The following is a 13,283-nucleotide window of genomic DNA, read 5'->3' as shown; positions in this document are numbered from 1 at the left end:
ACGAATCTGCTTGGAATATTGTTCTCCTGGCGACAAATATGTATAAGATGTTATCCCCAGAGAAGAGAAAGAGATTTTGTACATACTCGTCTGCAATGTCTGATAGTCAGATGAGGATCGAATTTCATGGTAGGTGTGTTGCTTCGGGAATGCAGAGGCCTCGACGTCCGAGGATAGATTTGGTTTAGCCGATGGTTCCAGCTCGCGCACCTCTTTCCATGTCTCCAATTGTGCATGGCAAGCTCGGAAAACCAGCAGTGATAATTGCTAGACCTTGCTACCTTGCTATATACTTGCAGGCTCTGTACTCTAGCTTTTTCGCTACCATTGTTCGGTAGGTTGACAAGGAAATTCAAGGCAATGAATTGGAAAACCTTTTCTGGGGCCGACTTGTACTATGGACCATACCAACATGAAAGACATTATCATCTAGCTAAATTCCAGTTTGCTTCGCGTGCTGCCTGTCTAACTCGATCTTATCCAGGTGCTCATCTAAGCATCCTAGTATTCTTCGACGTAATACTAAGGCATCGGATTTCTCAAGGTCTTGCAGCTTGCTGAACAAACGACCCCAATGGATGTCCCTTCTTGTGACAGCCTTCACCTCATAGAACAGGTCAAGCGAAATTTTAGGACGCCAAAATAAGATGCCAAGGCGAACATCTAAAATCGTCTCGAGACTTCTGGCCTCTTGTGACGGAAGGTATTCAGCGATCATGTAGACTAGCTCAAACGGAAGAGCACGGAGACCAGTCTGATCTACATGCTGGAGTGCATGCCGTGTATTCGTTGCCTTGTCTGCTGCCTGTTTTCTATACCACTCGGCTTCGTTGATTTCCGCATAGATCGTGTCAAAGACAGAAGGTGTGTAGAAAGGGTCTGCTTTCGATGGGGTATCTATCGCGTAGCCATCAAACATCAGTGATCCAGCAGCAATAATGAGCAACAAGAGGCAAGAAAGCACTTTATACTTTTCGCAGAATCGTACGAGATCCGAAACACCATCCATTGGCGCCGAAGGGCTGCCACCAGAGTAGCCAAGCCCGTCTCAGCCATCGCCTTGAGGCGATGGGTCTTGAGTAGTTCCCAACAGCAAGAGTGGACCGCATAGCCGAAGCACAGCCTCTGGCTCCGTCGCCCCCGGCGATTCGCACGATTCCTCCATGGTTTCCTGGGTAGACACTCCTTCATGATCTGGAGTAAGGCTTTCAAGCAACTCGGGAATGGGTCCTCCTTGAACATCTCAGACGCCTGGCTACAGGATATATAGCATCCACGGTGCTTTGTATCGTTGATGACTGGATGCATATGCCACTCAATCAGTTTCCGCATAGAAAGGGTTTCCGGTGCATCTACCGGAGAAACTAACTCAGCCGAAACGTGTCTTCCCAGTTCGGCTTCGTCGTGTGCGAGCCGACAGCTTTCTTGGATTTACCATGTTTGCGCGGGATTATGTGGGCTAAGTTCGGAGGTTTGAGATTCCAATACCCGCATATCAGACAGAATATATTGGCTACCCTGACGTATAATTCGGTGTCCTCCCAGTCGGCGGTTGGACCTGGAATAGGCTCAAACTTGAAGATCACCGGCATGGTGCTGTGAGTGCTTGAAAGAAATGTGATTGTCAGGGCCAGGACGGTGAGGATCCTTGTTGAAGAAGAGAAACTGTCCCTCTCATGGTGAAGGCAGGTAAGGGTGACGTGGAAGAGGGGAAGTATTGGAGAAGTGTTCCGGAACCTTTTGGTCGAGCCTTGGACCACCTCTTCTCCGGCCATACCACGAATCACTATCATTTATAGCCAAAGAAGTCTATCTAAGGTAGGCATGATGGTTACATCAATGACTGGGAAGAATGAATTGGACTGACCTTTCCTCATTTCCGGCAGTGATGTCCGTCCTACGCACCTCTTCTGCCGCCCTCGACGTCAACGTCTCCTATCCCATGTCCGGCATCACGACTCTGGGCAGCCTAATGCGCGGACAATTGCAGTGCAATTATAGCAGCATCAGACATACAAAGAAGGACCTTATGGTCAGATGACTGCAGATTATTCAGGGGTCCAAGATTTATTGACCTCCACCAGCGAGTTCCACCCTCTCGGGACGGCGCTTTACCGTACGGCCCTTACGAGAATCAGCGATTCGGTTCCCTTCGACATACACCGGCATGAATACTGCTAGACTACTATAGTTCATTTAGATAGTCTTTGACCTTCCAAATAGCGTCGACGATCCCGCCTTGGATTATCGCGATCAGTGATGATCCGCTATCGTGCTCACGCACGCATTTGCTCATCTCGGAATTGTGGGAACCCAACGTCCCGGTCGCGTTATCTCGCGTTATCCTGACGACAGACAATCTCTTGTCCTATGCAATGAAGTGCAGTTCTTTAGCCCAGACGTACACTTTCCCCGAAGCGACGGAACACAATGGCAGCCAACTCCGCTTAGGTGAGATTGAAGTTGATCATTCCCGATTAATCATCAGAATGTGGCAGCCCAGACATGCTTCGGATCCGTGTTTCATGGTTCCTGGAGCAGAATCTGAACGGTTGTCCAACGTCCCGGGGGTCCAGCGGCCCAGCCGTCCTGCTACTGGGGAAAAACATGGCGGGAGCTGAGGGATCCGATTGAGCTGGTCTCGGTTGTGAGGCCTTCCGCCATCCGGGCCCACTTTGTGATCTCATTAGATTCACCACCTGCCAACGAGACGAACGATATGCTTTTCCGGGACCCATTCTCTGGACTCCCTAAGCCTAATCTCCCAATCCTGTTGAGAATTTGGAAACGATGCCTTACGACAGGCTGCGATTGCAATATCTATAGACTTTCGGCTAGAATTCAGGGGAGATCCCGAACGTTCTCTAAGTTTCAACTACCGGTTCCACATGGCTTATCAAGCATAGTAGGTGTTTAGCATAATTGATGCATCCTTCGGTCTAATCAGTACGACAGCAATTGATTGTGGCTGCCTGTTTCATCCTTCTTAAATCTAAAACCTTTCCTCCTCTACAATCTGCCTCTCGTTACTATTCCACATGGTAGAACCATTATAATTCAGCATGTCAACAGAAAAAGTGCCACTGGAGCCTGAGCTCCATGCCGACAACCATGGGAGAAGCTTCCTTGATTCACAAACACAGTCGTGGTCTGCACCTTCCATCTCTGCATCTGCATCAGGTCAGCCTGAACGAAGAGAGGCCGATCCTGGTCACGCCCATTCCATCTCTTCCACGAGCTCCACTACTGAAACCGAGGTCGAACACCACCAACCCAGAAATACCCACCGTGCATCGCTGAACCCGAACGACGAGGCCTACCTCACCAAACTTGTCAGCGCAGATCACAGCATTGCTCGAGTCAACACCCTAGCTAATATCCCCACAAACGACCCGGCACTCAATCCAGATAGCAAAGACTTCGATCTATACAAATGGCTGCGGAAGATCTCACACTTGCTGAACGAGGGAGGAATCCAGCAAAAGGAAGCGGCCATCTACTTCGAGAACCTCCGAGTATCAGGAACTGGATCGGCACTGCAACTTCAGCAAACTGTGTCGGACCTGCTTACAGCACCCCTGAGGCCGCGTGAAACTTTCAATCTTGGTCCCAAGACACCCAAGCAGATTCTACGGGGGTTTGATGGCGTGTTGGAGAGTGGAGAGTTGCTGCTCGTGCTGGGCCGCCCTGGTTCAGGCTGCAGTACATTCCTCAAGACGCTCTGCGGCGAGTTGAATGGACTGGACCTGGATCCCGCATCAGTGATCCACTACAGTGGTATTCCCCAGAAGACCATGATTAAGGAATTCAAGGGTGAAGTTCTCTACAACCAGGAAGGAGACAAACACTTCCCGCACCTGACCGTGGGACAGACACTGGAATTCGCAGCATCTGTTCGGACACCCTCAAAGCGTCTCCAGGGCATGTCCCGGAAAGAGTATGCAACGATGATGACGAAGGTGGTCATGGCGGTATTTGGCTTAAGCCATACGTACAACACCAAGGTGGGAAGCGACCACGTCCGTGGTGTATCGGGTGGTGAGCGAAAGCGTGTCAGCATTGCAGAAATGGCAGTTTCGGGAGCCCCCATCGCTGCGTGGGATAACTCAACTCGTGGTCTAGATTCAGCGACGGCTCTGAAGTTTGTGCAAGCTCTACGACTGTCGGCCGATCTAGGATCGTCATTGCATGCGGTCGCTGCCTATCAAGCCAGCCAAGCGATCTATGATCTCTTCGACAAGACTGTGCTACTCTACGAGGGACATCAAATCTACTACGGATCGGCCGCCAAGGCAAAAGCTTTCTTTGAGCGTCAGGGCTGGTTCTGTCCTCCACGCCAAACAACCGGTGACTTCCTGACCTCCGTTACGAATCCGGTGGAACGGCAGCCAATTCCTGGTATGGAGGCCCGAGTACCGCGTACACCTCAAGAGTTCGAAACATATTGGCGTCAGTCACCTGAGTATCAGGAACTTCAAAAAGAGATGGCTGCTCATCAACAGCATGTTTCGTCCCGCTCGCATGAAAAGTTGCTAGAATTGCAGCAGCAGAAGCGTCAAGAACAGGCCAATCATACGCGGGCAGCTTCGCCATATCTTCTTAGCGTACCTATGCAAATCAAACTCAACACTATTCGGGCCTACCAGCGGGTTTGGAACGAGCGGACATCGACAGTGACAACCGTGGTCGGAAACTGTATCCTGGCTTTGATTATTGGTTCAGTCTTCTACGGCTCCCCTGTGTCTACTGCGGGATTTTTCTCCAGGGGTGCAGTACTCTTCTATGCGGTGCTCCTGAACGCTCTTACGGCCATGACAGAAATCAACAGTCTGTACTCTCAGCGTCCGATTGTGGAGAAACACGCGTCCTTTGCCTTCTATCACCCAGCCACGGAAGCCATTGCCGGTGTCTTGAGCGACATACCGGTCAAGTTCCTTCTAGCGGTGGTTTTCAACATTATTCTGTACTTTCTGAGTAATCTGCGCAGAGAGCCATCGCAGTTCTTCATATACTTCCTCATCAACTTCATCATCATGTTTGTGATGAGCGCTGTATTCCGGACTATGGCTGCGATCACCAAAACTGTCTCCCAAGCCATGACCTTGGCCGGTATTTTGATTCTTGCCTTGGTCATCTACACAGGCTTCGTGGTTCCAGTGCCCAAAATGCATCCCTGGTTTGGATGGATCCACTACATCAACCCGATCTACTACGCGTTCGAAATTCTGGTTGCCAACGAGTTCCACGGACGCGAGTTTGCCTGTTCTGCGTTTGTCCCCTCCTACCCGAACCTCGAAGGCGACTCTTTCGTATGCTCCGCGACTGGAGCTGTTGCCGGTCGTCGGACTGTCAGCGGCGACGACTTCATTTGGGCTTCATACAGGTATACGTACAGTCACGTTTGGAGGAACTTCGGCATCTTGATCGCATTCCTCATCGGTTTCCTGGCCATTTACTTTCTCGCCACCGAACTCAACTCATCCGCCACCAGCACGGCCGAGGTTTTGCTGTTCCGGCGGGGACACGAGCCTGCTCACCTGAAGCAGGAACAAGGGGCTAGCGTTGATGAGGAATCTGGCAAGCCTGCCGCTACTTCAGCGCAGGACAATGCGAACGACAAGCAACAGAGTGGAGCCTTCTCCATCCCACCTCAGCGGGACGTTTTCACATGGAACAACATCGTCTACGATATCGAGATCAAGGGAGAACCGCGTCGACTGCTCGACCACGTGGCCGGCTGGGTCAAGCCAGGAACCCTGACAGCGCTGATGGGAGTCAGTGGTGCCGGCAAAACCACTCTTCTCGATGTGTTGGCTCACCGCACGACCATGGGTGTCATCACGGGCGACATGTTCGTCAGTGGTCGTCCCCTGGATTCGAGCTTCCCTCGAAAGACCGGTTATGTTCAGCAACAAGATCTGCACCTCGAGACCGCGACGGTCCGCGAGAGCTTAAGATTCAGTGCTATGCTCCGACAGCCGGACTCGGTACCGATCGAGGAGAAATATGCCTATGTCGAAGAGGTCATCAAGATGCTGAACATGGAGGAGTTCGCTGAAGCTGTCGTTGGTGTCCTCGGCGAAGGTCTTAACGTCGAGCAACGCAAGCTGTTGACCATCGGAGTGGAATTGGCCGCCAAACCGAAGCTCCTGCTGTTCTTGGACGAGCCAACCAGGTAAGGCCTCATTCAGCTACCCCTAGCTTTTAAGCTTAAGCACATATCTAACTATTCATCTATAGTGGTCTAGACTCCCAGAGTTCCTGGGCTATCTGCAGCTTCCTGCGCAAACTCGCCGACGCCGGCCAAGCGATTCTCTGCACGATCCACCAACCCAGCGCTATCCTATTCCAACAATTCGACCAGCTCCTATTCCTCGCCCGCGGCGGCAAAACCGTATACTTCGGCCCGATCGGCGAGAATTCCCGGACGCTCCTGGACTACTTCGAAGCCAACGGCGCGCCGCGGCGCTGCGACGATGAGGAAAACCCGGCCGAATACATGCTCGAGATCGTCAACGCGGTCAGCAACAAACACGGGGAGGATTGGTTCGAGGTGTGGAAACGAAGCCCGGAAGCCGCCGCCGTGCAGCAGGAACTCAACCGGATCCATGCCGCCAACAGCAGCCAGGGACCACCGCACGCTTCCGAGGAGGATCCGCGGGAGCACGCGGAATTTGCCATGCCGTTGACGAAGCAGCTGCCGATCGTGATGCGGCGGGTGTTCCAGCAATACTGGCGCACGCCGATGTACATTGTCGCCAAGATGATGCTGGGGATCTGCTCGGGCCTGTTCATCGGGTTCAGCTTCTTCCACGCGGACAGCTCGACGCAGGGGCTGCAGGACGCGATCTTCTCGGTGTTCATGCTGTGCGCGATCTTCTCGTCGCTGGTCCAGCAGATCATCCCGATGTTCATCATCCAGCGGTCGCTGTACGAGGTGCGGGAGCGGCCCAGCAAGACCTACTCGTGGAAGGCGTTCATGGTCGCCAGCATCATCGTCGAGATCCCCTACCAGATCGTCATGGGCATCCTGGTGTACGCGTGCTACTACTACGCTGTCGATGGGGTGCAGGCCTCGTCGCGCCAGGGGCTGGTCTTGCTCTTCTGCATCCAGTTCTTCATCTACGCCAGCACCTTCGCCATCCTGTGCATCGCCGCCCTGCCCGACGCCGAGACCGCCGGCGCCATCGTCACCCTTCTCTTCTCCATGGCCCTCACCTTCAACGGCGTCATGCAGTCCCCCTCCGCCCTCCCGGGCTTCTGGATCTTCATGTACCGCGTCTCCCCCTTCACGTATTGGGTCGGCGGCGTCACCGCCACCCAGCTGCACGGCCGCCCCGTCCAGTGCAGCAGCACCGAGCTGTCCATCTTCAACCCCCCCGCCGGCCAGACCTGCGGCGACTACCTGAGCGACTACCTCCAGACCGCCGTTGGGTACCTGAAGAACCCGAACGCCACCGCCAGCTGCGAGTACTGCTCCATGTCCGTCGCCGACCAGTATCTGGCGGGTGTGAACATCTTCTACAGCCAGCGCTGGCGCAACTTCGGCATCTTCTGGGTCTACATCGTCGTGGATATCGCCGCGGCCGTGTTCTTGTATTATGCCTTCCGCGTCAAGAAGTGGAGCCTCGCCTCGCTGAAGAAGGGGAAGAAGGAGTGAGTGAGTGACTCCAGTTGGGATGGCCTATCACTCCTCCTTCTTTGCCTGCTGTTTCTCTCTCCCTAATTGAACTCGGTTTCATTTTCTTGGCATTTCACTGCACACTATAGCCATAGACGAGCCTGTTATCTACTTTTTCTGTATCCACGATTTCCCACATGGACATTTAGAATCTGTTCTGTATAGATCGGGTTAACATTATAACTATGTAATTAGTCTCCCATATATCTAGATTACAATTAGACTTACCATTCTCCAATTTTTACTACTACAATGGCTATCCTATAAGGATAAACTATCTCAAAATGAGGACGAGGATGGATATAAAGGGCATAGAAATGCTTCAACGTCAAAAAACACCACGGGCCATTCGAAACAAATAGATCCTCCTCTCGTCCATCCATTGGAGGACAAAAGGTGGTTCCTCCGTTCCGAACACAAACCCGAAGTCTAGATTGACCTTGCCTTTTCTCTTGGTTCTTGATTTTTTGGAATGAGTTGTCTGAAAATACACTGTTATCTCTGAGAGAAAACATGCACATACAACGATAGATGATATCATCAGAAGTCCTCAAGATCAGGTGTCAAACCCGAGGTCGACCGAGTAGTAAATTGCTCATTAACCAGATCTAGACACCCGTTCTCTTGGAAAACCGAACGTATTATCACTGCATGATGAAACATCGAACATCGTCGTAGACGAACAGCTTGTCATTCTCCCTTCGCAAGCTACTGCAAAGCTCTGAGAGCCTCGACATTACCAAGCTGCGCCACCACCACCACCACCACCACCACCATCATTATTCCATTCGTCATTGTTTTCCTCCTCAAAAGCGGGCGCATCTTCATTGTCACCAGCTCCAGAGATCCAAGCTTCGGGCTCGGTTGAGTCATTTTTGTCGGTGGGTTCCTCAAACGACTCTTCGGCTGGGGCCTTCGGGCAACGTCTGATAGTGTGGCCCACTGGTTGGAAAAAGAGTGAGGTAATTATTGATCTGTATCAAGAGCTTTAGAAGGAGGGAGACTTACTCTCTCCACAGTTGCGGCATTGGACTCGTGAGTAATCGCGCTTCTTAGTACAGTCACGACTAAAGTGACCAACTGAGTCCTGGTGTTAGCTATCGTGCTATGTGAAATAGCGTGATAAACATACCCTCATCACAGTTACGGCAGGTGACGGTAGATACATCACGGGGTTTGTCGCAGTCGCGCGCAATATGGTCCTCGGATCTGTGCAATTGATATCAGTTCACTTAAGCGGAGAAGCTATTAAGGGTAATGCTCACCCGCAGTTGCGACAGGTCCTGGGCTCAGGTTTCTGAGGGCAGTCCTTTGCGAAATGTCCGACTAAGCTTGTTAGAATTGCGACTAGATGGAAAGATGAGCCGTGTGGTTTACCTTCGTTGCAACGCTTGCACTCCACACCCTCCGCTGAGCGAGGATTGGGACATTCAGCAGCTTTGTGCTCAGGAGAACTTGCAGATGTCAGTTGCCTCAAATTCTGAAGATCTAGGGCTGACCACATACCCGCAGTTACGACAGGCAAACTTGTCACGACGAGGCTCAGTGCAGTCGCGAGCGCGATGACCGACAGCACTGCAGTTGACGCATTTCACTTCGACACGCTCAATCTCGGCTCGTTCCTGCGTGCAGCCACGGGCAGTATGGCCCATTTCTTGAGCAGGTTAGTGGTTGTCCCATGATGGTGTGAGTCAACTTACCACCGCAATTGCCGCACTTGGGGACCTGACGATCGTAAGGCAAACCAGCATCCTCGAGGCGCTCAAGATTCTCGTCGTCGCTAGATGGCCAACGCTCTCTAAGATGCGCACGCTGTGGCTTGGGGCTGAAGAAGTATCCAACCACGTATGTACAGTCTAGCTTGCCTTGGAGATTGATGAAGCTGATACAACTGTTCGCTTCCCTTTCCTGTGTCGTCCAGTCAATACAGATTTGATATGGAATTGGGTAGACAAGGCCAGGGGCTGTACGAACCAGCGCGATGATGTAGAACTTGAGGTTTTCCTCACGCATTTTCTTCTCGATATCGACGAAAGTGGCCTCAGGAACTGCCTTCGAGAAGATCTTGATGCCCTAGTCTGGATCAGTATGAAGCGATGACAAGCCGAATGCTCAGGAATGATAAGCAGGTAGAATGTTGTTGAAAGTTGTGTCTTACGGTGCGAAAATCTTCCAGGTCTTTCTCATCGCTGGCCTTCTGTAGAAGGTTCCAGGCGTCCTCGGGGGGCATGTCAGGGACATCATTCAAATCGAACTTGCGATTCTCCTTGCAATCGAGGGCACGATGACCTTTCTCGAAATATTAGATCAGTGTGTTGCTTGACGTCAGAGGATTCTGCTTCGCCATACCTTCCATCTTGCAGTTTTTACAAACATCAGCAGGTCTTTCAGGACACTTGGCAGCAGGATGTCCTTCCTGGTTGCAGACACGACAGGTACCCTTAAAGACACGGGGCTTAGTGCAGTCGGCCTTCGAGTGTCTATTTTGTATCACGTTAACCAGCGAAAATTAATATGTGTTCCATTTTCTAGACTTACCCTTCCTCGCCGCAGTTGAAGCAGGCACCCATAGACTTTTTAGGCTCAGGACACATGCGGGCGAAGTGGTCATCGGCCCCACAGCTGTGAGAATCAGAGTTAGCCATCCGGTAGTGTTCCTCTAGCAGTAAGGTGAGCACTTACTTGCGACATCTGTTATCGTCCTGTCCGTCGGCAGCAGACGCGCGGTCATAGTCATTGCCAGCGTAAGGAGCAGAGTTGAAATCACCAGGTCTGGCATTTTCGTCATTGCCATAACCTAGTATTACGTTAGCTGTTATCTTGTAACTGACCTGCAGTATATCTGAAAGGACTGGAGAACGCGGTGACCCAGAGGTGTGTGGGTGGGAAGTCTTGGAATGGGTAAGGTCACTAACCAGTGTCACGACCGTCTTCGTTCCACTCCGCGCTATTCCAATTGTCCATCTTTTCTATGCAACCGAGCTGTTGCTAGGGAAAAGAGAACTGTGGAGCACACATATCATCAGTCACTCGGATATCCTCAAAGAAAGACTAAGCCTGTTGAAGGGGGGTACGTGTAGAACGATCCTTCAGTTGCCTGAAGTGAGACTGGAAACCTGGGGATGAGACCTCGAGTCTTCTGAAGTGATCTGGTGTAGCTTATTTGCAAGAAAAGTATCTTGTAATAAAGTACACTTCCCAACCTCTCGAGATTTGTGTGCAGAAAGTGAACTAACCTTGGTGCTGGAGGGAGAATCGTTGAGGATTTGAAAGTGGGAACCGGAGTAATAAAAGCCTCGATCAGGTATAGTAAGAAGAAGTAGAGTGACAAGAGAGGAGGGGCAGGAGGTTGCAGGGGAGAAAGGTGTTAGATGAAAGAAAGAGTGAGAGGAGGAGAGTGAGGAGAAGTGAAGTAGCAGGTAACCAGAAACACTGGGAACACAGACAAACGAGCCAAATATTCCCTGCTGTCGCCATCCACATTCATTCACCTTATGGTCTCATCTGACTGCCCGTTCAACTACTTGTTATCTCAATCCTAAAATTATTACATAGGAGCTCCTGAGGCTGATCTTATGATCTTTCGTAATTAACATTCTTCCACTAACTTCGTTCTTAATCCACATTTCACGACTCCGAATATCACAAGAGAAAGAAGGTGATGAGACTAAAGAATAGATCATACCTGCATCCAGGCACTTTGAAGAAACAAAAGCAAAATGAAAAACACAAAAGGTAGATTAAGGTCGGCGAAGTCAGAGATTTCGAGGAAATCCCAACGATACCAATGAGATCATGAACGAGAAGGAAAAAAAGGAAACAAAACCAAAGTGCTCAGAATCTTCCTCAATGAGCCACGGTGTGCTTAAAAGCCTACTTCGGAGCAGGGCGAAAGGTCGTAAAGAGGTGGTCGAGCTGTTCTTCGAGCTCGGTACAACGCTGGCAACCTTCATTGCTCGTAGCCGGCTTCATCTCGACCTTCTCGGACTTTACCTGGAGGAGTTCGGCCTTGAGGAGATCCATCTCTTCTTGCAAGTCGGCTTTGGCCACCTCAAACTGGCATTTATCAGTCATGGTGCTCATTTTCAGACTTTTCAGCTCATCCTCGCTCTCCTTCAGCTTGCTCTCCATCTGTACCAGGGTTTGCTGCAATGACTTGTACTCATTGATAATCTTCTCAAAAAACTGCATTCCTTCTGGTAGCTCGGTGATGTTGCAAGAGGGTTTATCAATCTTTGCCACATCGACAGTGACAGCTTTTGGCGCCTTTCGAGTATCACATCTTTCAGCAGCTTGGGCCTAATGATAATTCGAAAGAATATTAGCATCCAAAGTGGGACTAGATAGCCGAATCCCCATGCCTACCTTCACGAATGTGTTCTCTTCCACAAACAGCTGGTTGGAGGGTTCGTCTTCTGAGTCATCACTGCTGTGCTGTCAGTATTGTTGCGATGGACCCTTCAGAAGATGATTCCTTACTCAAAGCCACAGATTGTCTTCGTCTTTTTGGGTTCAGCAAAGCTCTCGGGTGTTCCTGAGCTAGCAACGGAACGCTTTCTACCCTTGCTGGGAGTCGGGCCTTGATTACCTTCAGCAGGCTAGAGACAGCGAGATCATGTTAGTAAGGAAAATCCGATGTCTGAGTGTTGATAAATACCATCTTTTTGGATTCCTTTTCGCCTCGACAATAGTTCTTTCAAAGTTAGAATGAGAACCTGAAGGCATATAAATAAACATGTAGTATACTTACAGAATAAGCCCCTTGAATTGCAGCAAGGCTTCGATCCGGAAAGTATTTCTAACAATGTCAGAGAACGCGTCAGTGACTAGATTGTAAATTCGAGGATGAGCGATGGTACCTTCTGAAAAACTGCCCACGGTACGTCTTTCTCTACCGTTCGCAGCTCCACCAGGCGTAGCTTTTCGGAGTCGCTCCAGGGACGGGCCTGTGGTTTCTTGCGAGGCTCTGGTGATTGCATTGGGGAGGCTGACGTGTTAGAAGGGTAAAAAGGGGCTGTGTGGAGTAAAATAGCTGAATTGAAACAGCTTGTAACTCGGTGGGAAGAGTGGATCAAAAAGGCATAAGTCCGCTCAGCTATGTAGCAGTTGTCGAGAGATAAGGAGACTGCTGTGCAAAGACAGACGTGAACCAGATGGAAGGAGACAGAGATGAGGATGGGGCAAGAGAAGAATCACACGAAAGGGTGTTGCGCCAGCTTGTAGCATCCAGTATCTGACAATTCAATGGTGCACTTAGTGTGAGTGACAGCTTCAGTGCCAGCTTATGGAACTAGCAGCCCAACAATTGAAACAACTTAAAGAAGTGCAGAATGTCTGTCTGGATTCCAGAGCAACGAGTGAGAGTTCCTAGTGGTTCAAACCAAAGAAGAGAAGCAGGTCAAGTCTTGAGGAATTTCGCGTATGTTTAACGGTCAGGTGTAATTGTAGGTGTAGATATCTTCATCAGAAATCATCATAGTGCAAAATGCCCCACGTCTGTACAATGAAGGTAGAGAGTTTGCAGAGGGTGTAGGCAACAAAGGGAAAACACAACAAGACAGAGAACTAACTGGCTGGCTGGCTGGCTGATATCAGAAAGTAG

At 50.6% G+C, this 13,283-nt stretch overlaps 2 protein-coding genes across 2 annotated transcripts; one reads left to right on the top strand and one right to left on the bottom strand.

Moving 5' to 3' along the window:
• Window positions 1-2,875: 2,875 nt before the first annotated feature.
• BO72DRAFT_214521 (putative ABC multidrug transporter) lies at window positions 2,876-7,743 on the top strand. The gene is made up of 3 exons (XM_040939707.1): window positions 2,876-2,905; window positions 2,956-6,175; window positions 6,241-7,743. Exons 2-3 carry the CDS (start codon window positions 3,063-3,065, stop codon window positions 7,658-7,660), a joined length of 4,533 nt encoding a protein of 1,510 aa, XP_040798268.1. The 5' UTR covers window positions 2,876-2,905; window positions 2,956-3,062; the 3' UTR covers window positions 7,661-7,743.
• Window positions 7,744-11,473: 3,730 nt separating this feature from the next.
• On the bottom strand, window positions 11,474-12,795 carry BO72DRAFT_517099 (uncharacterized protein; the record flags this gene model as incomplete). Its single annotated transcript, XM_040949619.1, has 5 exons — window positions 11,474-11,980; window positions 12,047-12,107; window positions 12,161-12,279; window positions 12,432-12,479; window positions 12,577-12,795. Coding segments are annotated over 5 exons (873 nt in total), but the record flags the coding sequence as incomplete, so codon positions are not given.
• Between the last annotated feature and the right edge of the window lie 488 nt (window positions 12,796-13,283).

This window comes from Aspergillus fijiensis (genome assembly GCF_003184825.1).
Source record: "Aspergillus fijiensis CBS 313.89 unplaced genomic scaffold BO72scaffold_51, whole genome shotgun sequence".
NCBI lineage: Eukaryota > Fungi > Ascomycota > Eurotiomycetes > Eurotiales > Aspergillaceae > Aspergillus > Aspergillus fijiensis.
The sequence above is the reverse complement of the archived record's forward strand: the minus strand, read 5'-3'. Positions and strand labels throughout refer to the sequence as shown.

Excerpts from the sequence above, each read along its gene's own strand:
- BO72DRAFT_214521 (XM_040939707.1), top strand. The coding sequence starts at position 3,063 with ATGTCAACAGAAAAAGTGCCACTGGAGCCTGAGCTCCATGCCGACAAC. Across the intron at positions 6,176-6,240 it reads TTCTTGGACGAGCCAACCAG|TGGTCTAGACTCCCAGAGTT; the intron begins GTAAGGCCTCAT and ends ATTCATCTATAG.